The sequence below is a fragment of the Montipora foliosa genome, chromosome 2 (genome assembly GCF_036669935.1).
Source record: "Montipora foliosa isolate CH-2021 chromosome 2, ASM3666993v2, whole genome shotgun sequence".
Classification (NCBI taxonomy): Eukaryota; Metazoa; Cnidaria; class Anthozoa; order Scleractinia; family Acroporidae; genus Montipora; species Montipora foliosa.
The window spans coordinates 52,109,522-52,135,613 of NC_090870.1; the positions used below are offsets into that span (position 1 = coordinate 52,109,522).

Sequence of the window (26,092 nt, forward strand, 5' to 3'; positions counted from 1 at the left end):
TTGTGATGACATCTGAAAACGGTTACACTATCTAGGCTTCTCGGAAAAGAACGAGAAACGTCGCCGGCACAACCCTTCAATGTTTATGACCCTGTGGGACGGACGTAAAAGAACCTACGCACTATTCGCAAAGAGCAGGGCGTGGAGATCCTGGTGTCGTGGTCTGTCCTCCGTGCATGACATAGCTAGAGGGCCGTATGTTAAAAAACTGTCAAAGATTAATTTCGTCTCCCTCTCTTAATACAGTTATCTTATCTTATCGTATCCTTTAGTGATTTGAAATCAGTCTGGGAAGGAACGGTGCTTTGAAATAATAGGATCACGGTTGAAACGCTTACCTCAGAGAATTGATCCGAATGAATCCAGCCGCATCTTGTGGATTGTAGCCAGCAATAGTGTCCATACTGTTCAAACAAAATCGCAAGAACCTTTTTTACGGTAAAATCAGTCACCGAAAGATTCTAAAGAAAAAAGCTTGTCAATGGTGACCTCCTTAGAAGCAGCGGAAAGGTTTAACGAGTTTGTAACAATGGATATGTTATTTGCAATTAAATTCCACTCAGGACATATGCCTGGATAGACCTTTTCCGGGGTTTCTGACGCCATCTTGGTTGAGGGGCAAACGCGGCTGAGATTACAGTGAATGTGTGGGATTTTGGGCGAATTCAAACTTCTGAAACTCCACTGCAAAAAGGCAGATTTCAAAAATTTAAACTATCTTTTTTTAGTCATTTTATTAATATCATTTACTCAACAGACAATTAGGTCATTGCACAAGGCACAACGTCTGAAAATGGAATATTATTATCAATATACGCGGCCAAATAGAAAATCGGCCTCTTCAAAACACACGCACAGCGGGACGCAAAAGACTGACAGCGGGCCGCTAATGCATTATCAGCCCTACAGCTGATTGGTTCTTGCTTCATCATCCGATAGATTTTAACCAATTAGAGACGATTTTACGCATTTTTTCGGTAATTTTAAATAAGTTCACCGGACTTAGTTGATTCTTTAATAGCTTGTTCAATCAACACTTAAATGATGATTTGAAGTGACTTTGAATTCGTTATTCACTTAGCTTGTATTATTAAAACTCGCATTCTTGATATCATTTGGCCTTGTTTATTGATAATAATGACAGTGACATGAATTTTTGGAGGGAATATTGTTTATTTGCGCCCTTGTAGTGTCATTTGCGGCCCTCGCCCTTCGCGCTCGGGCCGCAATTAGGGAGCTTACGAAACAACGACGCCGACGGCAACGACGACGCTACAAAACAATAGGTTTAGTGAGCAAAAACAATGGCTCTGCGTGCTCTGCACGTGCGTTTACATTTTGGTACATTTCTTTGCCGTCATCTCCTAAATGACGACGTGAAATGATCAAATTCAAGGTTCTGTGGAGGACGTTAGCACATGACGATGACTTTTCAGTTCTCTCTCCACGCTTCTAACTCACTCATACCAGTTTAATTCCTCGACAGTTACTACACATTTTCAACCCGAAACGACATGAAATCGTTTCGTAGTGATATGAATAACGCGACCTCGTATTTTTAAATGAAGTCCTCGTAGCCGTCGTCGTCCTCGTTTCGTAAGCTCCCTAATGACACTACGGGGGCGCAAATAAACAATATTCCCTCAAAAAGTCATGTTATTCCCTTATTAGAAATCTCCTCATGTCGCTTCAAATTTCGCGGGAATTTGCATAATTTTGCTTACAAGGGTTTACATGAAATTTACAAATTTCGTTTACGGTCGTTGTAGCTCGATTCTGATTGTCATACTTCACCAAAATAAACTCAATAGATGTGCCTTTTGAGAGGTAATCTCGCTATCCACAGTCGTCGGACCTTAAAAGGATTTATAATGGTTCGAAGTCTGCAAAATGCCCATAGATTCACTGTAATTTAACCCGTGTTTGCCCCCTAACCAATATGGCGTCAAAAACCGTGAAAAGGTCAATTTCACGCATTGTTAACTCTATTTTAACCGTTTCACCGCCATAAATGCAAATTGACACTTATAGATTTTACTCTGTCTAACGCCAAACGATTTTACTCGTCAATGGGGAAGCCGTTGGCGGTGAAAGGGTTAACACGACTGATTTTGCAGGGCAAAGGTCCATTGGTCTACAAGGGACAACAAATGAAACATCCCGTCTGATTTCCCTTAAAATTGATAATTCATCGAATCGAAGTAGACGAGTTGCGTTCTTTCCTCATACTGAACTCTGCTTTTTTGGACGAGCGAATACGGTTAAAAAGTTTTGAGGATTGGCGGTTGTGTCCAATTTCACAAGAAAAGGAAAGGAAAGGAAAGGAAAGGAAACGAAAGCAACTTTATTCAAGTGTCTAGTCGCTCTTGTGCTGAAATTAGCAATTAACGCAAATCAAGTCAAATGTTGGTTTTTGAGGAGAAGGGAAAGTGCAGAGTACGGAACCAACAAACTCAACCCACATACGACGCCGAGTCTGGGAATCGAGCCCGGGCCACATTGGTGGGAGGCGAGTGCTCTCACCACTGCGCCATCCCTGCACCCCCAAAACGAAATAATTGATAGACAGGAAACTGTTTTCAATAATTCGCCTGTTAAGTTACTTTTTATCTCGCAGTCTCCCACTGCCATAAACTACATTTCAGAAGAATTCCAGATTGGTGCACATTTTCCCTACATCAGAACCAATTATGTTCACAAAAGAAGACCATTTTTTGTCTTCACTTGCTTCCTTAATAACCTCACCTGACCAATTCCTCGTTGTAAAGGGATGCCCTGGACTCCCGACTTTTGATGTAAACCTACGAAGACAAGAAAACGGGTGACAGTCACATTGTTTTACCTATTTCTCTTAAGGTCTCGTCATAGGTTCGATAATAAGAAATTTCAGAAAATCTTTTGTTTGCAGAAATATAAACATTAACTTGAGAGTATCGATCGATTTGTAAAAGATTTAAGTCCATCCAAGCTTCGAAAAGCCCCGAAAACATCACATTTACAGTGTAGCGGAAGAATGGTGTCTTGTCTGTGGATATTGCCCAAGAGTCGGCCATTTACAGAGCTACAACTCAAGACTTTTTTATCCGATATAGTTCAAATTTTCAGGACTACTTTAATACAGTTTGATGCAAAAAAGGTGTCAACGTTTTTCAATTTTTTGATGTTTTGATTTTATACCAAACTTTGTCTAAACTCCCTGTCAAAAACACTATTTTCAAGTTTGATGGAACATAACAAATGCAAAATGCAATGTATCAAAAATCGCTGACACCGTTTTAAGTCGCTGAAAATTTATCTCAAAATAGATTGCTTCACAAAATCAGTTTCGGAAAATTTGGAATTCTTTGTAGCTGTAACCTGTCGAATAGGACGACCTATCTTTACTTTAAGAACCTAATATATAGAAAAAAACGGCCAAACAAAAGAATACTCTTTTGGACTAAAAACTACATTCAAGGAGCATTAAAATATTGTTTATTTCATGATCACTGTGGTGTAGTCATAAGTGAAGAGACGCACACTCTTCCATTGCTTTTTATGTAATGTCCTTTATTCACTGAACGATTATTCTACTTTTACTTGGTAACAGTACTTCCACATCATGGAATAGCATGCAGTAGTTTCACATAAGGTGATCATTATACATGTCCTTGTTACAGTAGTACTACTGGTAATCAATACACGTCAAGCACAAATACTGATAAAATAAGAACGTCTTGAATACTGACACCTCGAGCCTTTGACGAAACCTCAAATGCAAGAATTCGTTAACAGCCAAAACTCCCACGAAATTAAACGACGCGTATGAGAAAGACCCATTTCTTTAAAACTTACATTTCCTTTGAAAAGGTTCAGCGTGACTTTTCCTTCGACATTCTCCTGGCTTTTGTCCAAACAAAACCGGACGTAATCTGCCTCAGGGCTGTACCAATATCCGTAATACACCTGCTCGGCAAACTTCCCTGACAACATCTGTTTAATTTTGCGCATTTCCTGTCCACAGAGAAAGAAACAAAGCACTCTGAGCCTTTCAAAACACTTTGAGGGACATCAACTAAAGGAAACACAGAAACAGAGGTCTCGTATCACGATTATCGCAACTAGTGAAGTTCAGATTCCTGATATAGTGATAATGATAACTGCGTGATTTGAAGAGAACATCTGATTTACCACTAAGGGTGCGTTCGATTGACCGTGATCCGGAAAAGGAATACACGGAATATCAGTTAGAAATCCTTCGTTTTTACGGAGATTCACATTAAAATTGTCAAACATCTGTTAAACTTGATGCTATTTTAAACATTTTTATTATCCTTGCTACCTCGAAACGCGCCAAACATACCGTTTTAATCATCACTCCACGTATTCTTATTCCGGAATTGGGTCAATCGGACGCGCCCCAAGTTAAGTTATTGCTAATAAAATGTTGGTTTATGGAGGGAGGGAAAACCGCAGTACCCGAAGTGGAAAGAACTTTCCATTTAAAGTGGTTTTGGTTTGGATAACTGAGAAAATAATTTTTACGATCATATGCATAGAGACGCAGCGACCTCATCGAAAAGAGAGGACATCTTTACTTACTCTGTCCATCGTAAAAGTTTCGATGTCCAAATGTGCAGCACGTAGAATGGTACCAGCCGGGCATTCATATATCCCTTGGAGTAAACAAAATGGATTCAACGTCAGATTGACCATGAGTTTGCGATGCTATCCATGGAAAGAAACATACTCTCTTCGAGAGCTCAGGAAAAACGACGTTATGCTAGAGGATGCTAGGGCGGATCCAGGGACGGTTCGAGTGGTTTGGTCGAACCCCTTAACCTAATAGCGGAGCTCAGGCGCGCCAGTGGAGCACCATGAGTAACATTTATTGGCAAATCTATCCATGCGCGAAATTTGGGTTATGACGTTACGTACGTCCGTCCGTCCGCTCGTACAGACTGTCGGGGTGGAGGTGAGGAGGCAGGAGAGCCTCTGGGGACGGGAGTGTTCGAGCAATTTTCCTTGGCGGGAAATCGCGTGGCAGCATTGCATCTGGAAACTCGCGTTTTTCTGGCGGGAAATTAGTGACGAGCAACGGGATAAAGAGCAGGAAAGAGCACGAGAGAAGAGGCGACGAACTTTGAAAACACTTATTTACAACGGTTAGCTTTCAGGCGATGTTTTCCTTCTTAATATATGCCCCGCTGCCTCACATATTCCGTGTTGACAGAGATTCTGACATATTTCAACAATTACATTTATAGGCTTTTTGTGTAAGATGTCCAGTCGTGAGCTACTTCGTTTGACTGAAATTTTGAAACATTTTTTTCGCTATACGAACCGATCCTTAGCTGGTAAATAACTTATTTATTTTTTCCTCTTTCTATTCCTTCCTCTCTGAAATCACCTTTTTAATTGCTGACTCGCACCGTGCTTGATAGCGAATGCAGTGTTTCGACAGTGTTTAAAGGCGTTCGCGCTAATAGTTTGTGCGCAACTTTTACTGCGCAGGTAACGCTACTGTAATATGTCACGCATTACTTCAAGCCTTAGTTAAGATCTTATATATGATACAAAACACTAACCAAATAAAGATAACGCCTGCTTGAAACTTCGTTGCTATGCTTGAGAAAGTTTTTTTTTCACAAAACCCTTTCATCGATCGAGCCTGTCTTGGGTTGCAGTCCTTCCCCGACAGGTCACGCAAAATCGTGACAAACTATATTTTTCAAGAGCTTCGCAACATCACATTGATTTCACTCGTTTAGATCATCGGTGACCCCTATTTTTTAAGACATGAATCATTTGCTCTTCTTAAAACCTACAAAATGTGATGAAATGAAAAAAATCACAATGTAAGATGTTATCTTTTTAAAAAAATTTCTTTCCGCGAGTCCTGATTACAACGGGTAGGGCTTGCGAAAACGCTCGTTGAGGATTAACTCTACTGTTAACGACATCCACAGCGGCATGCAATTATCTAAAAAAACCCACTCCTATATTTCTATGCACAGAAACCTCCACTCACATATTATTTTTAAGATTTTCGACGGATGAGTAGATGAGACTACATCTCGTTATGATGACCTATCTATCGAAATTACGGCATTTTTCCCTTGCCTTTTTCTCCGAAACAAAGTCGGCAACCCCCAATTTTTTTTTCATTTTTGGAATAAGTAATTTATGACCTAACTTCAGGCGAAAAATGAAACAAATTTCAACGTGGGAAGATTTTCGCACTAAAGTCCTTAAAGCAACTTACAAATTGAACGTTTCAAAGAGAAATATTTTTATTTCAATTCTATTTCCACACCTCTTGTCTATTAAAAAGAAACTTTTGTATGTAACGGATTCGGTGTCAAAAAAAAATGGAAATTTAAAGTCATCACACAAGCTCACGTAACTTAACTAAGGCTAGGATTTCGCCCGCCGTGAGCGGGCCGGATGAGAAAATTCCGCCCGCTCCCGAAACCAATCAGATTACAGGATTTGTTGAATTCCGCCCGCTCACGCACTGAGGAAAAAATAAAGTTAACTATGGAAAGGGAATATCTTAAAGCTGTGAAACATTCTAAGGTTCAAACTTAAGTATTTCTAAGATATCAGATTAGAATAATCCCTCTAAAACGCTGGGAAAATGATTTACATTTTCAACACTCAACCTTTTAAAATCTCTGGGACGACCCGACTTACCACGGAAGGGTCTGCCCAATTCTCCAAGCTCCTATTGATTAATTCTGAACCGACCTAGGTTATATGGACGACTTGGTTTAGCAGTCATGAGGAGCTCTAACTACCATACTTGGCTACGGATGTCGCAAAATCAACTCTACCGCCTTTGGAGAACAACCGATAGTTTAGTTTCTTCCAGTCGGTTTTACTTACGTTGGTAAATATTCAGTAGGTTCTTTTTTTTACTTTTAAATGCGTACCTCGCGATTTCATCCCAACGTATCGATTTTCCACAATGTCAATTCTTCCAACACCATGTAGACCACTGATGGGAAAAAGAACAAAGTGAAATGACAATACGTCCAATTAAGGCGTTCACGTGAGATGCCGAAAAGTTGAATGTCGGACTCTTCCAAGAAAAGGCTTCCATTGGAATGACAGGGTCGATTTTTCGACAACCACGTCAACAACAAATCACTGAGGACACCCAACGAGAAAATTAAGCCAAATGCCTTAGAGAGACAATGATTTCTAGGCTCCTTGTAACAGTCTTGTAATGCATAAAGACTGCGTCTAAAGAGGTGATTTTATCACCCAGAAGAATTTGATCTGTTCGGATGTCTTAGCTCAGAATTGAAATGTCCGGGGAATGATATCCTCATTTCAGAAATTGCTAGCTGAGTGTTACCTGCAAAGTACTTTCCAATCCACCAAATTATTTGCTCATTTTAGTGCCAAAATTGCAATAAAATACCCCTTCCGAAAACGTAAGAGACTACTTTTTCCTGGTTGCGGATCTTTTAGGTGACGTTTCAGTAAAGAAATCTTTAGCTGTTTAGCAACGTAGAACCGAAATTCGTAGAACAGTTTGACTCTCCCGAACACATAGTTCACCGAAGATTAACATTGGGTGCCCCTGACAAATCACCGGTGGGGGCAGTGCGGGGCTTTCCTTGAGATCGGGAGATCCGAGTTCGAGAACCGTTCTGACCACTAGTTCAATTTGATCCTGGTAGTCCCTGGTTCAACTTCTCGAATGTACTTGTAAATTAGCCAACTGGCTTGTTTCATTGGCACTGAAAAGCCCACATTGGGGAGTGGTTAATTAAGTATGCATGTATGCATGTATGCATGCAAAAAACCCGCTTGGTATGGTAAGCCTTAAGTAAAAATCACTTCCACAGCAATCAATTCCACTAACCCCACTTTGTTGAGATAAGTATAGATGTCGAGTGGTTTATCGTGCACGGTACCATCATTGACATTCCTAACTCTTACAGGAACACCTTGGAGACAAGAAATTAAAGCAAACAAACTCTTTGAATAACATTGTTCAACATCATTGTTTAGTCACACAACTTCACACGGTATAACATCCTTGCTAGGGTCAAATTTCTTACAGAGATGGATAGGCACATAACTTGTGATGGAAACCATCATAGAATCAATGACTGCCCATCCCAGCCTTGAATGTTGCAGCATACTGGTGCAAACGATACATGTAGATCTCTCTCCTGCTTCACTGCTATGGTAGCAATGTTGTAACGTAGTTACAAGTTAAGGATCACAAGGCCTAATGATCTCACTTGGCATTTGAGTCATGGTAGATTAGGAGGGCTTCTCTCCTTTCACTTTACCATCCCTCACACAATTTAATCCACGTACCACATCAGTAGCAGTTGTAAGCATGGCCTCAACGTGGTCTCAAAGGACATGAGCACCTTCAAAAGGATGCCATTCCCTAATCAGATACAATCATTCCCCTCAAGGTTGGTGACCTCATTTGTATGTTGCATATGCTTCAAGCCATAAAAGTCCTCGGCTGGGCTAAAAAGTCTCCTCAGAGCCCACGCACCTTTAATTTAACAAGTTGAATGATGCTACCGTACCAAGTAATCATGTAATCATGCTATCATCTTTACCCACGGCATGAAACAACATGATTACTCGAGTGCGTTTTTGAGACAATTACCTTCCTTGAATTCCAACTCAAGCTCATCTGACTAAGAAATAAATAAAAGACAAAAAACGTTTAATGCCGAAAAATGCATGCACCTTGTTTGTTTTACCAATTTCAGCACTTGGACTCCTTCAACTTGACTACCGTCTGTTTTACTGTTACGTGGTCTCATCGATCAGTAGCCCATTCAGAAGATTACGCCAAGCTGACCACATTGCTGAACGAAAGGCCAGACCACAAAACCGGGAACTCCATGCCCTACTCTTTAGCGTCCCACAGAGTTTGTGAATATTGAGGGCTGTGAGATGGACCTACGGCTAATAGTCCTTATCCGAGAAGACTTGAAAGTCTAACCATTTGCGGATGTTATTACTAAGTCAACCCTTTCTCCTCAGTTATTTTAAGACCCTGAGTGTTGGTCCGGCGGGAGTCGAACTCACGACCTCCAGCATGGCGGATCGCTGCTCAACCAACTGAGCCATCGATGCATGCAAATATTCCCTGACACTTTTGTGTCTATTATCTGCTCGGTCCATCAAACTGAAACGAATTTTTCAGCAGACATTAAATTTGGTCTAACATCTTCAAATAATAATTTTTGTCACAGGTCAAAATATTATGCAACTAGCCAATTCCATTAAACTAGCCAAAACTTCTTCCTTCATTTCCATCCTTTTGCCCTTCATAAAAGTGTGCAACCTAAAAGAGTCAGTTCCACAAGTTATTTTTTGGTGAAATTTGGCCATGGTAAAAAACTAAAAACAAAATAATGTTGAGAGAAAATAAAAAGTCACTACAATGGAGGCAGTTTGGATGAGGAGAAAGAGTGTGTTGCATTCCCAAGTCCATGCTGCAGGTTCAAGTTGAATTCAGCCTGTTCCGACTAAGTACATCTGTACATGCTGGATTTCTCTACTCTGGTCCCAAACTAAAAGCCCATACAAGTAGTAAATATAAATATGTAGCCAACATTAGTAGACTCTTGTCAGTTGGGTTTTTTCGTTTGTTATGTTTGATTTGAAAAAATAAAAACCTTTCCCTCCTCTCTATTGCAAGACTCATTGGAGGTTATTCTGATAGAAAATACATCATGAAACTGACACATGTTATTAGTTGTGCAAACAGCTCTTCTTCTCATGGCTATATACCTGCTCCTAACTATAAGTTAATGCCATTGCATTCTTCAGTTCAATTTGATTCATAAACAGGCTATTACTTGACAGCAAAAAAGCAAGAAACCCTAAATAAAGTTAAAGTGTGTCACAAAGAGTGAAGACAGCTGCAGTGTCACTCAGGAAGAGTGTTTATCAAATCTCTAGAGCTTCCAATCAAACAACAAAGACACTCTTTAAAGTCTAACACTGGCAAATTGTGTAGCAGCTAGCTGAGATAAATAATGAAGAAGGGTTTATTCTTGCCTCATTAGGAGATGCCTTGGGATCAGTTGTCATGCAGTAAATATCATCTGGGGCCTCTGTCTGTGGAATGAAATACATTTGAATCAAGACGAGGAAGCAAGATCGGTTCTTTTGCAGTGATCAACAAAAGAAGATCTAAAATTATCTACATGTACCAAAGATGTTAATTCTATTTTATGAATTGAGAAGCATTAGATACTGTGGTCTTCTCTTTTAAAGGTACCAAGAAATGATTGTTAAACAAGTCAGTTCAGCATGCAACATTTTGATGCACCCAGGTGCCCCAACATAATTATCATAAAACTACAGGTAACCTCCTCAGCCTATAGACATATTTCAAATGATGAACCAACAGCAAAAATATACTACTAGAGCTGGTGGAATTCAAAGTGAGAGTGCCAGTGGCAGTTGGAAAAGGTGTCTGCGTGGATAGCTTCCTTGTAGCACAGACTCCAAAATACAAGCATGCCATTACAGTGAGGACACTCGAACCATGAACACTTGATATTTTTTGTGCATTTTTTAGTGACTATAGAATGTGGGCTCGTCCTTTTGACAAGAGTATTTAATGTTTTTACACTTACAAAATGCTTTCATGTAACACTATACATCATTAGAAGAGCCTTTATTTCTTCGTCATCGAAAAAAACAATGTACACAAAAATGTCAAGTGTTCATGGTGTGTTAGTCCTTAGCTTCAAAACGAGCAAACTCAACTAAACAGTCTTAGCGAAAACTCAAGTAAACTTACAAGAACGTCACCGAAACGTTTCTTACGAGTTCGCGATATTATGTCAGCGGTATTGATCACTACTTCATAATATCACATCTCCCTTCTCATAAAAAAGTTATTCACCATAAAGCACTCAATCAGACGATGACAGTTCAAAGTCCTAAACAACGTTCCTCAAACAAAATCTCGTAGTCGTCCTGGTCTATGAATGATTCTACCAGATCTTGTTTGCACCACAGGTGGTCCTTCCACAGGTAAAGGGGTACTACTAGCTGGCAGGTTTTCTTGGGATTCCAAATCCAACTGTGGCGATGGTTTGTCTAGCTGAACTTGCCAGAATCCATTCTTTGCATCCAAAACTGAGAAGACTTTAGCCTTACATAGCCTAGTTGCCACGTCTTCAATGGTGGGGAGAGGATAATGGGCTCTCAGCAGGGCTCTGTTTAAATCTTGTGGCTCAATACAAATTCTTAACTTCTCTGGCTTGTTTACTAGAACCAAACTAGACACCCAATTTGTAGGTTCTGTAACGGGGGTGATAACTTTCTCTCTGACTAATTTGTCCAGTTCTTCCTTTAAACGGTCTCTTAGTGCTACAGGGACTTTCCTAGGGGGGTGGACAACAGGTTTTACAGTTTCATCGAGTTCCATATGGTATGGGCCATCCATGCACCCTAATCCCCCAAAAACATCACTGTACTGTTTCAAAATTTGATCTCTGGTTAGAACAATGTGGGCAGTTTGAACCTTGTCATTTACTGCATTCACAGTTTCTGACTCTGAAATGTCACTTGCCATAACCTTGATTAAGTTCAGTTCCTGACATAACTCAGCACCCAATATAGGCCTGACATCCTCATTAGTTATAAAAAAATCTGCATCTGTACTCATCTCACCTTTGGCACATTTGAGAGTGCACTTTCCAAGTGGAGTCATAGTAGTTCCATTGTACATCTTGAGTGTTGCAGATGTTTTCCTCAAATACAGATCTTTGGGATCCCCCATAATGCTTGAGAATTCTTTTAGTGATAGCAAATTACAAGTTGCTCCACAGTCCAACTGAAATGTAACATCTTTAGCATTGTTTACTTTGACTGATGTAAACAACTGTTTTGGGTGTTTCTTTTCTTCCACAGCACTGACTTGATAAGTTATGACATCAATAGTATACTCTTCAAATTGACTCCCATCTGAATCTTCTTGCACATAATTCAAATTCTGATTGGCATGTAAATTACGACTGGACTGCCTTCCTCCTGTACACTTCGCAGCAAAATGGTTTCTTTTTCCACACTTGTTGCACTGTTGGCCATATGCAGGGCACTTTGATCTGTCTGGTACATGTTTCCTGCCACAAAATTTGCAGTCGATCTGCTGAGCACTGCCGTTGGCTGATTTTTTCTTCTCTTCTTGTTTCTTTCGGAAGAAGTTTTCTTTCTTCTTCCCTACTGCATTAACCTTGTGCAAGTTTTGCATTTGTTTCAACTGGCTTTGGGTTGCTTCGGCAGCTCGTGCAAGTTCTAGAGCTTTATTCAGCGTCAAATCTGGGACTCGCAACAAACGCTCTCTCACGTTGTGATCAGCGATTCCAAACACGATGCGGTCGCGTATCAACGAATCTTTCAAATCTTGAAATTCACAAGAGTCTGCCATGTTTCGTAGAACAGTGGCATATTTATCAATGGGCTCCCCACTTTCCTGTCCACGCGAAAAGAATAAATACCTCTCGTAGATTGTATTCTTGCGAGGCTCACAGTACTGCTCAAAATGCTCTAGAACTTTATCCATTTTGACTTTGTCTGCGTCACTGTCCCACGTGAATGCATTGTAAACATCTAGGGCTTCATCGCCAATCACAGTGAGAAAAGTTGCTACTCGAATGGGATCTTCCTTTCTGGCTATTCCGATAGCTAGCTCATAGTTACTCCACTTTTGCTTAAATCTTTTCCAAGTTTGAGATACATTTCCACTTGAAAGCTGCAGATGATCCGGTGGGTTTAACAGACGCCCGGCCGCCATTTTACACCACGCGGTTTCGATTTATGCGAACAGCAACGAACCAAGGTTTTCACAATACAAATATTTCACAAATACGGTCGGCAAACAGCGTCATCCATCCCACTTCTGACACCATGTGTTAGTCCTTAGCTTCAAAACGAGCAAACTCAACTAAACAGTCTTAGCGAAAACTCAAGTAAACTTACAAGAACGTCACCGAAACGTTTCTTACGAGTTCGCGATATTATGTCAGCGGTATTGATCACTACTTCATAATATCACACATGGTTCAAGCGTCTCAGCCGTCCGACGATTACCGATAATTTTGGAGAAACAGCAACAAATAAATAATAATGGAAATGTATTAAAGGGAAAGAGATGGAATACCAACCTTTGGATTTTCAAGAATTCCAGCTTCATAACTACATGAAAAAATACATGAAAAATTTATCACAAACGTGAGCATTGCATTAAAATGTGGGAGGTGCGGTGGCCTCATGGTTAGTGCACTCAACTCCAGATCGAGTGGTCCGGGTTTGGGTCCTGGTCGGGGACATTGTGTTGTGTTCTTGGGCAAGACACTTTACTCTCACGGTGCCTCTCTCCACCCAGGTGTACAAATGGGTACTGGTGAATCTAATGTTGGGGGTAACCCTGCAATGAACTCGCATCCCATCCAGGGGGGAGTAGAAATACTCCTAGTCGCTTCATGCTACAGAAACTGGAGATAAGCCCTAGCCTGATGGGCCTTCTAGGCTCGTAGCAGACTTTACCTTTTACCTATGGATGATGTGCTATTAGAAGGTTAAGGAAAATTAAAAGACAATGATAGTGAAAAAATGATCACACTTTTCATGAAGATGTTACAGTGTATGCAATACATTAAAAAGGTAAAAAAGGTAAAGTAACTTTATTTAACATCCGTACATGTACATGTAGTTCCTTCAGCTACGAGGCTGGTATCAGTGGAAGCCAACGATGCCCCCTTTACCCCCTCCCTCTGTCAGTGCTCCGTTTTACGGGTATTTAAAGCTATAGCTACACGGATCAGAAGAAAGTCGAAACAGATGCTTAAGTCACAGAGGATCGAACCGGGGACCTCTTGCTCCAAAAGCCACGCACTAGCCAACTGAGCCATATGCATGACTGCTCCCGTTCTCTGACTAATCGCTAGAATGTTAATAGCAGAGCTCCATGCCCTAAAGGTGCATGTGCAGAGAACCATTGGCAACCATGGTTACCCATCTGTACAAGAAAATTGGTTTTGGTCACCATGACTGTACATCCACCCCTGTATGCCAATGTGGAACGCTGTGGTGCAACCCATGTTTTTTTGGCAGGAACATCTGTGATATTGCACATCCACGTTATGGTTAATTGACACCTGTCAAAACAAGGTATCTGCTGACCAGTATCACATGACCATATCATGGGCTCAAGTTTAAAGCTCGTCCAAACAGGTACTGGTTTTCAATTGGATCGAAGGCTCAATTGAAGAAATAAATAACACGAGAGCTCCGCTTTTAGGCTTGGCTAAATCTATATATTTAACGATAATTCTATGAATGATCATTGCATTAATTGGATGCAAGGTGATAAATAGCTAATGAGGCACATAGCGCCGAGTTGATTATAACAGTTGGTTATTCCCTGATAACAGTCAAGTATATACATGTACTGATATAAATGAGAGATCTACCCACCTGATGTGCATTAGATTAGCATCCATGCTCCAGGGTTTCTTTGGGGTAACTGGAAGAGGGATACCCTTTTTCTGGACAAGGAATGAAAAATAGGGGGGTAAATGCAGAATTTACTGAAGTGACTTTAATCAAAACGAGAAAATAGTGAGCTGCCTGCATTTCACACTTAAACTTATTATCTTGTTCTATGGTAGTCGTTCAAAGCCACGTGCCCACATAAATGAGGTATTATTATAAGCGAAACATAAAATTGACCTCAACTCCAGTATACCAGAAATATTATTAAAATATCAATATATGGTGCTACTTAACAATTAGACCCGTAGCCCTTGGGTGCTACGGGTCAATAGCCTTGAGGGCGAAGGGTCTAATTGTTTTAGTATCACCCAACTAGTCCGACAAAAAGGCAATAACAAAGTCAGCAAATGCAAGTTGAAGAAATATTTATTTGGGAATAAAACGAAAGAAAGCGTCATGCTTTTCGCTACTCGATAACTATTACCAATAGTCCTCTAGTAGTGTAGCCAATCAAAATGCAGCATTTGCATTAGTCCACTAGTTGGGCGATACTACTAATAATTTAGTCACGCCCCAAATTCTAGTAATCACAAATTAATATTTTATTGCTAAAAAGAGCTTTTTTTACCTCTGCATACTCAAACAAGTCGACTCGTCCCTTGAATCTGTTGTAAAATTCTGGCAATCTCCATGGTGTGATAACCTGGTAATAACCAAAAACAAAGGATTAAGTGATAACTTCAGTGACTCTTTAAGGTAATCAGAAATCAAGCAAATCTGATTATAATAAAGGTACTGATGGAATACAAGGATTTTCCCCTGTCTAAAAAGATCATATCTTTGCTGCGTGAAGTGAAGATATGATTTTTATCTTTCACACGTGAGGATATAGCTAGGTGTCGTATGGTATACTACCCGATAAGCCAAAAAAAAGAAAACACGAGCTTCCCCTTCCTTGTGAGATACTTTTGAGTAGTATAATTTTCCTCTACTACTTTAACATTTTAAAGATTCTTTTATGACTCAATTTGACATTACCGTGATTAGTTTTTCATAACTTTAACAAATAGTTTCATGTTACCCAACATGCATGTTTTAGCAGTTGGTGACCTTTTTATCACCATTTGGAAATGAATAAAATAAGTTGTTTTTAATCCGGACATTTTCGTCAGTATCTATGTAATGAAAAGCCCCTTGGCCCCTTGGGGATATGAATTTTATCTTCTCGCACTGATCGTATCTCGCACTCGTTCACAGCGCTCACTCATGAGAGATACTATCAGCACTTGAAGATGAAATTCGTATCCCTGTGTGGCCATGTAATATCCTCTATTTCTCTTTCAGAGATCAACTCACTTTCACTTCTGGATACAGAGCATAGTATGTCATCTCAAAGCGAACTTGGTCATTTCCCTGTAAAAGAAAACAGAAACAACCAATGCTACTGAACTACATTACCACTGTTTTTTATTAAGTGAAATGGGAAATTAATAATTAATCATCAAATTAATCATGTAGAGATACTGAATAATTTCATTGTTATATATACTCTTCAGATTAAATCTATAATTTTCCCAATAAAAACACATCTTTTTTCGTTCATTTGTAATTGAAATGCAAAATCTACATAACAACTGCCGTTGAACATTTTCAGGTCCAGTACCAGCTACTGAATAGGTTGGATGTGTGTCACCAGCCTCTAGTTTAATTTGCCGAAGAATGCACAATAAAATCCCCATCCAATCATCCAGGACAAGTGTATTTCTGGCTTGGGCAAGTGAATATATTTGACCACTTACCCACCAGAAAATCAAGTCAAAAGACAATCAAGTCAAAAGCCAGCAAGAGACAAAAAAATGGACCATTTCTAAATGTATGATTAATGAACCCAGGCAACTCAGTAAACCACTCTGGCAATTTATGGCAAGTGGGTCATGAAGTTTGCCTGCTCAATGGAAAGGTTGGAAAGCTCTGACAGTGGTAGAGGACATGTCTGAACTACTAATCAGAAGGTCACATGTACAGTACAGTGGTGGCGAATGGTACCTCAAAATCTTGGCACTCGCAAACTTTTTATCCGATCTTGAAATTTCGACAGTCTTTGCAAGGAGTCTCAAAGTCTAGTTTATATGGCATTTATTTCAGTGTGAATTAAGTCTAATGCATGTTTTGGCCTCGGATTCGCAAACAAGGGTCTTGGCATCTCATCGAGTCTCGGATTTTACAATTTGTCACCCTTTACCGTAGGTTTGAGTCCTGGAAGGAGCACAAACATGTTTCTCAATATCTCAGAGTTACCAATGACGTTGACATCAAACTGGTTTCTATGACATCCGTATTAAGATATCTTTTTATGCAGTGAAGACAATGTGAGGCGAATTGAAACATACGATACAGAATTAATTAAGATGTTAAATGCAATTTTTTTAAAAATCCTGAGATGTGTACTGTTTAAACTTATGTACATGATACTTTTGATAATAACTAATATCATCACAGAGAAAGACGTTTATGAATAACCTTTCCTGTGGCACCATGGGACAAGTATTCTGCACCTTCCTGGAGGGCAATCTGGACTTGACGACGAGCAATACAAGGTCTGGCAACCGCTGTAAAACAAAAATGAATATACACAGTAGCTGTTAATGTTCATTCAAATAATCTTCCAGTTCTAAGAAGAAGTTAATCCTGTGAAAGGAACAGCAAAAACAAAAAAAACCATGATTTTTGATTATTTAGTGGACAAATTTTCCTCTCAATCCATGGCACTTATGTACATGTACTGTAAAGTAACTGTTTCATGCTCCATAAAAAAAATGAGTGCCTATTTTTGCATACAGTGTATAATTTGACATCTGAAAATAGAAAGCAAAGTAAACTGGGACCAGGCCAGCATTATTTAGAGGGTTACTGTAATAACCTTTAGACTTGTAAAGTTACCCTAGCTTTAGGCTGCCCGGTCTCTTCCATGAACTGTGCCAGAGCATCGCCTAAATGGGCAACCACATGTACAGGTGTTGCACTCAAGACTGCCCAGTGAAAGTTTGAACTAGTACTTTTGAGTAAAAATTGTTTCCATTTTCACATGCTCTGAGGAATTAATATTACAACAGAGGTGAAAGAACAGCAACCGATCGAGCCACCTATTCAGCACTGCTTGCCCTCTAACTTTCAGCCTTAGACCTTCAATTCAGGGAAATTACAAAAATGAAAAAACAAATTATAATAAAAAAAAATAAATAATGATGATGATGATGATGATGATGATGATGATGATGACAACAACAATGAAAATTTCTCTACTTTATAATTAAAAACAAGGGCCGGTGTTAAAAACTATTGGGGTCATATATGTATGGATAACTTCAGGAAACCCTCAAGGTAAAAACACCCGGATCCTCCAATATCAGACAAGGCAGCAATTTTTTTGGTGTCCATTTTGATAAGAGATGTACCTTGTTGATCTATATGTATGGGATCCAACCAGTTGGTACCTTAAGAACCAAAACACAAACAGGAACTCAGCTACTCTATACCTGTTCCCATCAAGTAACGATCTTCATAAATCGCATTTGCTTTGACAGCAGGAAAGATAAACTCTTTCACAAATTCCTCTTTTAGATCCTCAATAAAAACCTGTAGCAAATTGGAAGTAGAAAAGTACTCATTTTCTCAATGCCAAAATACAACACAAAGGCAAATATAATAAATCCAAAAAAAACAATCTGCAATAGATGACATGGCAAACATTTTGCTACAAAAAGCTTCCATGAATGGCTGGATGTTGGCATCTGGGTCCCTGATCCAATATATACCTCTAATTAGTCACTTCGACTGAGAGTTAGGCAGGGGTCGTGTTTAAAGACATTTGATCATATATCAAAGCCATAGCAGGACGTGGCCAACACTGGAAACAAAATTAATCAAATTAGGTATGACCCACGTCAGTAGCGCACGGTCAACATATCGCTGACATATCAAACAGAGCTGCAATTTCTTGTCGCCAGGGTCCCATCGCTCACAAGTGGTTTTTTTAACCGGTGCCTTCGAAAGACTCCCAGACTCGATGCAGAACTACTGAAAGTCATTCTGCGACAGATGAAAGATTGCTGAACTGCTGCGAATCATTCTGTGATGGATAAAATAACTGCTGATTCTGATCGTAGGATGGCCCACACAAGGAAGTTCAAGGCCAGGGAATATGTAAAAGGATGCAATTGATCAGAACTATGTTGAAGGTTTCTGTTTGCCATGCTTCTCTAGTGTGTGACAGATTGCAAGATAGAACAAATCTGTCAAACGCACGTGTTTTGTCAAAAAAGAGGTGTCGAATGATGGTTTTGACAGAAGATTTTGTTTAATGGCCTTATGACCAGATATGACCAGTTCTGAGGCAGGACATCAGCCCTTTTGATCTAACGTCCTCCGCACTTGTCTTAGAGTGGTGATGACACATTTTATTCCTATCCAAACACCTACCGGTATGTCTTTGAACGCGACCCCTGCCTTTGAGTCTTCCTATTCAATTCAGTTTCTCACAATATAAGGGGATAATATATATACAGTATAATCTTATTTCCAAATCAAATGTTCATATATATTATCCCTGAGTTTCACATTTATCGCAAAGGTAACAAAATTACTCTCTATTACACGTACATGTACATGATCTTTCATATACCACATCTGAAATAATGTCCACAAAACAAAAGAACAAAACCACTATAACATTATATCTAATCAGAAATTCCTAATCGGAATAACAATATTGGCTCTTTTGTCATGCCCCATTTTAGTCCCGTATATGAAAGTCTACCCCATCCATATGTCAAAGTATATCATTAGTGATGGCCTGTCTGCACATTAACCCACTTAATAAACTCTTTCAGGTTCTATGCCAGGTACCACATAGAAAACACACGAAAAGTAAGGGCAAAATTCTGGTGGCAGGGAAGCGCTTGAATCAAAACAAAGCGCTGTTGTGAATGAACCAAAGTCCTAAGAGAACTGACAGGGAAAGGATTAGTGTACAGCATAAAAAGGAGCACATGTGCACGATGAGCACATTGTCTATTAAAAATGGAACCTTTGTGGAAACTACAAAATATATAGAGGATATTACATGGCCGCGCAGGGATATGAATATTATCTTCGAGTGCTGAAAGTATCTCTCATGAGTGAGGGCGAGCTCGAACGAGTGAGAGATACTTTCAGCACAAGAAGATAAAATTTGTATCCCCAAGCGGTCATGTAATAATCTGTTTATTTATACATATATTGATGAAATGTCCAGATTTAAAACAACTTGTTTTACTCATTTTCGAAAAGATGAAAAACTGGTCACCAACTGCTAAAACACACATGTTGTGTAATATGAAACAAGATATGAAAGTTATGATAATGTAAAATTTTGCAATAAAAATGTTAATGTAGTAGAGAAGAATTATACTAAAGCACAAAAGTATCGTACAATGAAGAGGAAGCTCGTGTTTTAATTGCTAATCGTGTTCGTTACCATGATGACACCTATATCCTCACATGTGAAAGATTAAAATGATATGTTCAATGAGCGCGGTGAAGATATGATTTTTTCGTAAAAGGAGAAATCCTGGTATTTCATCAGTATCTATATAATAAATCCTGTTAAGTTACGATGGACTTTGCCAGAGGAGAAGGATACATTGTAATCGGGCAACTAGTTTATGTTCATTGTTCTTTCTTGTACTTTGAACTAGTTACTTAGTACAAAAGCTTATTCAAATGTTGAACATTGTGTGACAAAGAAACAGAGATACGATAATTGCTAATAAGTCAATACATCTGCTTTCATAGGGCATATATGTAATTTTCAGGTTTATTAACATCAGTTTGTGCAACCATAAACCGAACTAAATATGAACACCTGCAACTTTAAAATAACCGGTATTTACCTTCTATACAATGAAAACCCGGTTCAAAAGATAAATAAATCCTCTCTTTATGTTTTTAATTTGTCGGGAAAGGAAGATCCAGTTCCAACTAAATTTAAGCTCATTTATTGTTTCATGCGTTGACCTATAAACGCACGAACCATTGACATCTCTCACAGAAACCCTTCAGAATGAATGTTTACCATTAATTATGTACCCTGTAGATAAAAAACATCGATAGATCTGGGGTACCATTAAGCATACGTGGCGTTATTATCCCAAAAGAATCTCAAATTTAAAATCTCCACTACCTTTTTCGCCCCCAACTTTGTGGCTTTTTGTCTCGCTTCTTCAAAATCTTCATCTTGCCCGACATCTGCCTGTTAAAAACAAACAGAATTTTCCATCGGAAAGTTTGCAACGGGAAAACAGGACTACCTTTTCAGAAGTTCCGGTTATTCCGGAAGCTTTCCGGTCGAACGAACCAAACACGTGCGTGCCGTTTACATCCCAACCGGAATTTCCGTAATTTCTTGGTAAATGGAGAACATCCGCTATCTCCAGGTAAACAGGCTTTAAGAGAGGAATGGCTTCCTTGTTGGTTGACACGTACAAGATAAGTACAAATTCACCTACCAAGTACGCAATAACATCGTATCCCTGTTCTTGAAGCCACACCAGAATACACGAGGTATCAAGACCTCCACTGTAAGCCAGCACCACTAATTTCTTCTCATCAGCCATGATGTTCGATTACAAATGGATCAAATAAACATGGATGACCGATGCAATGTCTGGAAGCGATTTTATCGATTTCCGCCTCATTTGCTTTCTTAGCATTAACATTGAAATTAAAACATCTTGACATGACGGGTCTTTGGTTTTTGTGCAACAAACAATCTTAAGTTACTTTCGTGCGATCACAGCTCAACTTTCCCTTCGAAATTTAAATTATGACTGATCAATCTATTCATGGTATCAACAACAATCTTTACACTTGGGATTCCATCGTACGTAAAAAAAACAGCACATACAGTAAGCTATATATATTAAACTCCACGTCACGGAGAAAAAGTTGAAAAAGAAACTGTTATTTCGCTTAATAGAAGTCTACCTTTTGTCTACAGCCACGATACGAATGTTGATCTTTTAGGTCTAAGAGATAAATGACTTACTTGCTGGTTGCCACGCGTACGTACAAGATAAGAACAAAAATTCCACCTACCAAGTACGCAATAACGTCGTATCCCTGTTCTTGAAGCCACACCAGAATACACGAGGTATCAAGACCTCCACTGTAAGCAAGCACCACTAATTTCTTCTCATCAGCCATGTTCGATTACAAATAGATCAAATGCGCATGGATGTGTTGTATATGACTGATAGATTTTATTAGATTTTATCGATTTTCCCATTTGCTTTCTCTTGTGTGATTGGTCTAACAAACCTCGACTCGTCCCGATTGGTTATTGAGCGACAACAGCTGTATTTTTCGCGCGAAAATTCCAGTGAAGAGGGTACTGGGGAGGGGTCGGGAGGAACCAATGATCTTCACATTTCACAGGCCTTTACGAGAAAGAGTCTTCATCAATCTCGTACCCAGAGTCCTCGGACTTCTTGGTCAGCGGGTGAGCGCCCGGAGAGACTCTGAGATAACCGACTCCATTTTCCCAGAAAACGTGGGTTCCGGTCTTATTACATATGCTTGAGTTTAAACGGAAACAGAAAAGAGAAAACCGTAAACAGAAGAAATGGCGGGTTGAAAGTGTTCGAGAAACAAGAATTTTAGCCTTACACACAAAGAAACTGGAGAAATGATCATTGGCTTGCAGCCTCATGCACCAGCGCCGCCCGAGTATATGTAGAATTAGGACTACGTATCTCCTCAGAAGCACTCGCGATGACCAAAATTAAAGGGCCTGATTACATGATGAGTTTCAGCCCGGACTGAAATTGCGACCACCGGCCTGAAATCTTTAAGCTTGTTGCGATTACATGCTCCATTTCAGCCCGGGCGCCAAACACAAATTTCCATGGGAAAATTTACTGAGATGCGAAAACGCAATTGATGCGAATGCTTACGTTCCTTTTTCAGCCTGGGCTGAAAAAAATTATGGCGATTACATGAATTTTTCAGCCCGTTTTCCAGTTTCAGAAACCGGGCCAGGATTTTCAGCCCGGGACAAAAATCTTATAGATCGTTTTCACTGTCACGCAATAAAAAAATAAATCGAAAACCATCCAGTGGAAAAAGTCAAGAATTCGTGATGTTGTAGAAGATAAATGAAGAAGACACTTCTCCAAGTTTTAGGCCTGTGCGTTTCCCCAAACTTCAGATATTCGTCGAAATGTTTCGCAGAAATTTACAGAGCTTAGTATGAAAACGCCATGTTGGTGCACATCTGTGGTGCACCAATATGGCGGCCGGAAAATAGTGTCAACATCTGTTACTTACTTTGGCTATCTAGGCGAGTGATCATCTGTACTGAACAAACAGCTATTTACCTAAGCACTTTTCCTAATGCTTTAAGTTCTAAAAAGGCTCAAAACCATGAGATAAAAATATATTTCCCAAAAAACTCGATAGTCGCCTCGTGTCACGCACCGCTATAACTCAGAAATTCAAAATGCTCTGGTTTCCAAACGAAGCACGCTATTGAGCTTTAAAATTGCAGATGGATACAAATTTACCGCCTCTTATGTCTGATGAGGATAAAAACTTTCGTGGCTCTTTAGTTTTGGATTTTCGAAAATGATGACGTCACGTGAAAACGATCCATACACCTTATTCCAAAATGGCCGCCATTTTAGTTTTCTTTTGTTTCCTTGCAAATTGGCCCTCTTTACCTCCCTTTCAAACTTAACATTCACAGGAGCCCATCACCCGGAGCGTACAACTAACTTACCTATTTTCGTGCAACGGCGTTTTCACAAGTAAGGTTATTTTTAGATTGAATTTCCCGCTAATGAGACTCCCACAGGAGCCCAATGACCAATTACAAGAAATTAAGCTGACGTCATAGGGTCACCGAACCGGAACTGCCTTTTTTTTTTACCTAATTCGCGGGAAGGGCTAGTCTAAAAATAAACCTACTTGTGAAAACACCGTTTCACAGACGCTGTATGGAAGTTGCACGCTCCAGATGGGTTCCTGACATTCAAAAGAATATTTAAACTCGAACGAGGCCAAAAGGGCCAATTTGCAATCAAACAAAAGAATACTAAAATGGCAGCCATTTTGGAATAAGGTGTATCGCCACTTTCATTTCAAGTCAGCGGAAACGAATTTTCCGTGGGAGGCCTGTGGCTCCTAGATAGTTAAACTTCTCTACATCTTCCAACGCCAGACCATTCACTGTGATGGCTTCATTATTCTTTGCATTTTCTCTCATGACTTTGCATTTCCCGACATTTACCCGACATTTACCCGAAGGCCTGTCTTTCTGCATTCTCTCAAAAATGTGCATACCCCGGGAAACTTGAATTAGCCTCCGGAAAGCGGGGATCCGGAGGACTAATCACATTAATCTTCCACCGGCTCTGTGGCTTTCAAAATGGCGGCTCTTTAGGAACGTTGGACCTCGAACAAACGTCCACCTGCCAAAAGACGTCTGCTCTGCAGGCTACAACACTGACTTTAACGGCTATGGCTTCTAGTGAAATACAGTATCTCAAAAAGACGTTTTAACATTGTAGCTTACAGCACACGCACTACTACAGAATTAGACATTTCAAATGGATTTGAGAAAGTCTGTAACCTTCGATTGTCTTCGCCTTTGTTTAAGCCAATCACTTTGCGAGGTCATTAGCAGTGTTCATATTGTCCTGGAGGTCTGAAGCCTGGGAGTTGTCAATAACAGATATGGTTTACCAATTAAACGTGCTAACCACAAACACCTTTACAAAAAAGACAATTGATAAAATTATAATGAAAAATGGCTTTGAGGAAGTCTGTAACCTTCGATTGTCTTCGCCTTTGTTTAAGCCAATCGCTTTGCGAGGTCATCAGCAGTGTTTATATTGTCCTGGCGGTCTGAAGCCTGCCAGTTATCAATAACAGATATTATTATACATTCAACTCTCTAATTCTTTTGAGATTGGCCGAAATCCTACAGTGAATTTTCGAAATCAGCGCCATAACTGCAGATTATACAGTTATCTTGTCACTTAGGTCACGGGTTATCATGTCATGTATGACCGCAGTGCATGATTTCTAAGGATAATCATGTCAAGCTCACGCGCTTTGTGTTGCTTGCCGTCAGCGAAGAAGCAAAAAAATGACTTCCAGGTTTGTTTTCTTCAGTTACTTATTTATTGCTGTTTACTTTCTCATCAAGCTTTTTTTTAATTTTTCACATATTGTTTAATGCTTAAAATTTTTTGTCAATCGAACTATGTGCCGCTGATTTGTATATGTTTACTTGTTGACAAATATATTACCAGTTCCACTCACTGTCGTGACCATTTTTTTTTATACAATGCATAATAAAACAATTATTATTAGATTCGGTTTTTGTGATATCCAGAATAATCAATGTCTCGGTAAGGGTTATCAGCCGAAGCCGAACCTTTACCTCGACCTTAATTATTCTGGATATCACAAAAAACTCAACCAATAATTGTTTATGGTTTATCATTTCAACATGTCAACCACAAACACCTTTGCAAAAATACATTTAATAAAACTATAATGCGCTATACGCCATTTCGGAAAATACCATAATACTCTTTGTTTGTCTCCTCAAATTTTGCATAAGCACTGTTTTTGTTTTCTCTTGGGACCATAATTTGTAAGTCCCAAGAGAAACTGAAAACAATGCTTATGTAAAATTTGGGGGGACAAACAAAGAGTATTATGGTATTTTTCAAAGTGGCCTATTGTTTCTCAGATAGTGTCTGCAATATTCAGCATATGACTTTGTCTCACAAGGACTGGGAACTACCAAACTCAAATACTAAACTGAAATAGATATTGACCGCGGTCTAGATTTTCCCATCTAGACCCGCATCTACACCGATAATATTAATGTTTCGCGGTGAAAAAGTTGCAAACTAAAATGCAAAAATATTGAGTATTTTCTTCTACCAATATATATATAGTTTACGTCATAGAAAGTGCGGCGTACGGGGTTTTATTCACGAGTTGTTTGTGTCAAAAACCCGAACGAGCGAATAAAACCCCGTACAAAGCACTTTCTATGTCTTGAACTGTTTATTACACATACACCTTATTCCAAAATGGCCGTCATTTAAATATTCTCTTGTTTTTATTCAAATAAGCCCTTGATATTCAAAAGAATATTTTATCTTGAACGAGGCAAGAAGGGCCAATTTGTATCCGCATAAATCGCCGGCCATTTGGAATAAGGTGTATAAGACGAGAATTTTCATTAAAATAGTTTTCTGAACGCAAATTAGAAACAAAAACTCACGAACAATAGAACCAAATGCAAATTTAATTTAATTCAATAACAAAGTACGATTTTCACGAGATGCACGAGATGTACGAGTGATTGGCATGGAAACGCCTTTACGCTATCGTTGATTGGTTATACTTCCACATGTGAAATAGCTGTACGCCATTCTGATTCGCTGTATAAGCCTTTTCCACATATGAAAATAAAGCGTATAGATTTGTACAAATGAGCTTTATGGAATAAAATTCTCATGTTATGTGTAATAAATATATTTATGGAAGT

General features: G+C 39.3%; 1 protein-coding gene across 2 annotated transcripts in view; it reads right to left on the reverse strand.

Moving 5' to 3' along the window:
- LOC137993517 (argininosuccinate synthase-like) overlaps window positions 1–21,777 on the reverse strand; it is a 22,137-nt gene extending 360 nt beyond the window's left edge. Inside the window, exons 1-16 of one of the 2 annotated variants that reach the window (XM_068839428.1) lie at window positions 21,619–21,777; window positions 20,705–20,773; window positions 18,021–18,120; window positions 17,005–17,093; window positions 15,841–15,897; window positions 15,113–15,187; window positions 14,467–14,537; window positions 13,155–13,185; window positions 10,033–10,092; window positions 8,627–8,657; window positions 7,856–7,940; window positions 6,915–6,979; window positions 4,582–4,655; window positions 3,835–3,993; window positions 2,746–2,801; window positions 339–404 (exon numbers count right to left, since the gene is read on the reverse strand). In XM_068839428.1, the coding sequence (XP_068695529.1) occupies window positions 339–404; window positions 2,746–2,801; window positions 3,835–3,993; window positions 4,582–4,655; window positions 6,915–6,979; window positions 7,856–7,940; window positions 8,627–8,657; window positions 10,033–10,092; window positions 13,155–13,185; window positions 14,467–14,537; window positions 15,113–15,187; window positions 15,841–15,897; window positions 17,005–17,093; window positions 18,021–18,120; window positions 20,705–20,773; window positions 21,619–21,726 (1,196 nt within the window). In that variant the 5' untranslated portion in view covers window positions 21,727–21,777. Of the gene's footprint in view, window positions 1–338; window positions 405–2,745; window positions 2,802–3,834; window positions 3,994–4,581; window positions 4,656–6,914; window positions 6,980–7,855; window positions 7,941–8,626; window positions 8,658–10,032; window positions 10,093–13,154; window positions 13,186–14,466; window positions 14,538–15,112; window positions 15,188–15,840; window positions 15,898–17,004; window positions 17,094–18,020; window positions 18,121–20,704; window positions 20,774–21,029; window positions 21,172–21,618 lie in introns of those variants that run through there. The other variant, XM_068839429.1, reaches the window with a different exon arrangement.
- Between the last annotated feature and the right edge of the window lie 4,315 nt (window positions 21,778–26,092).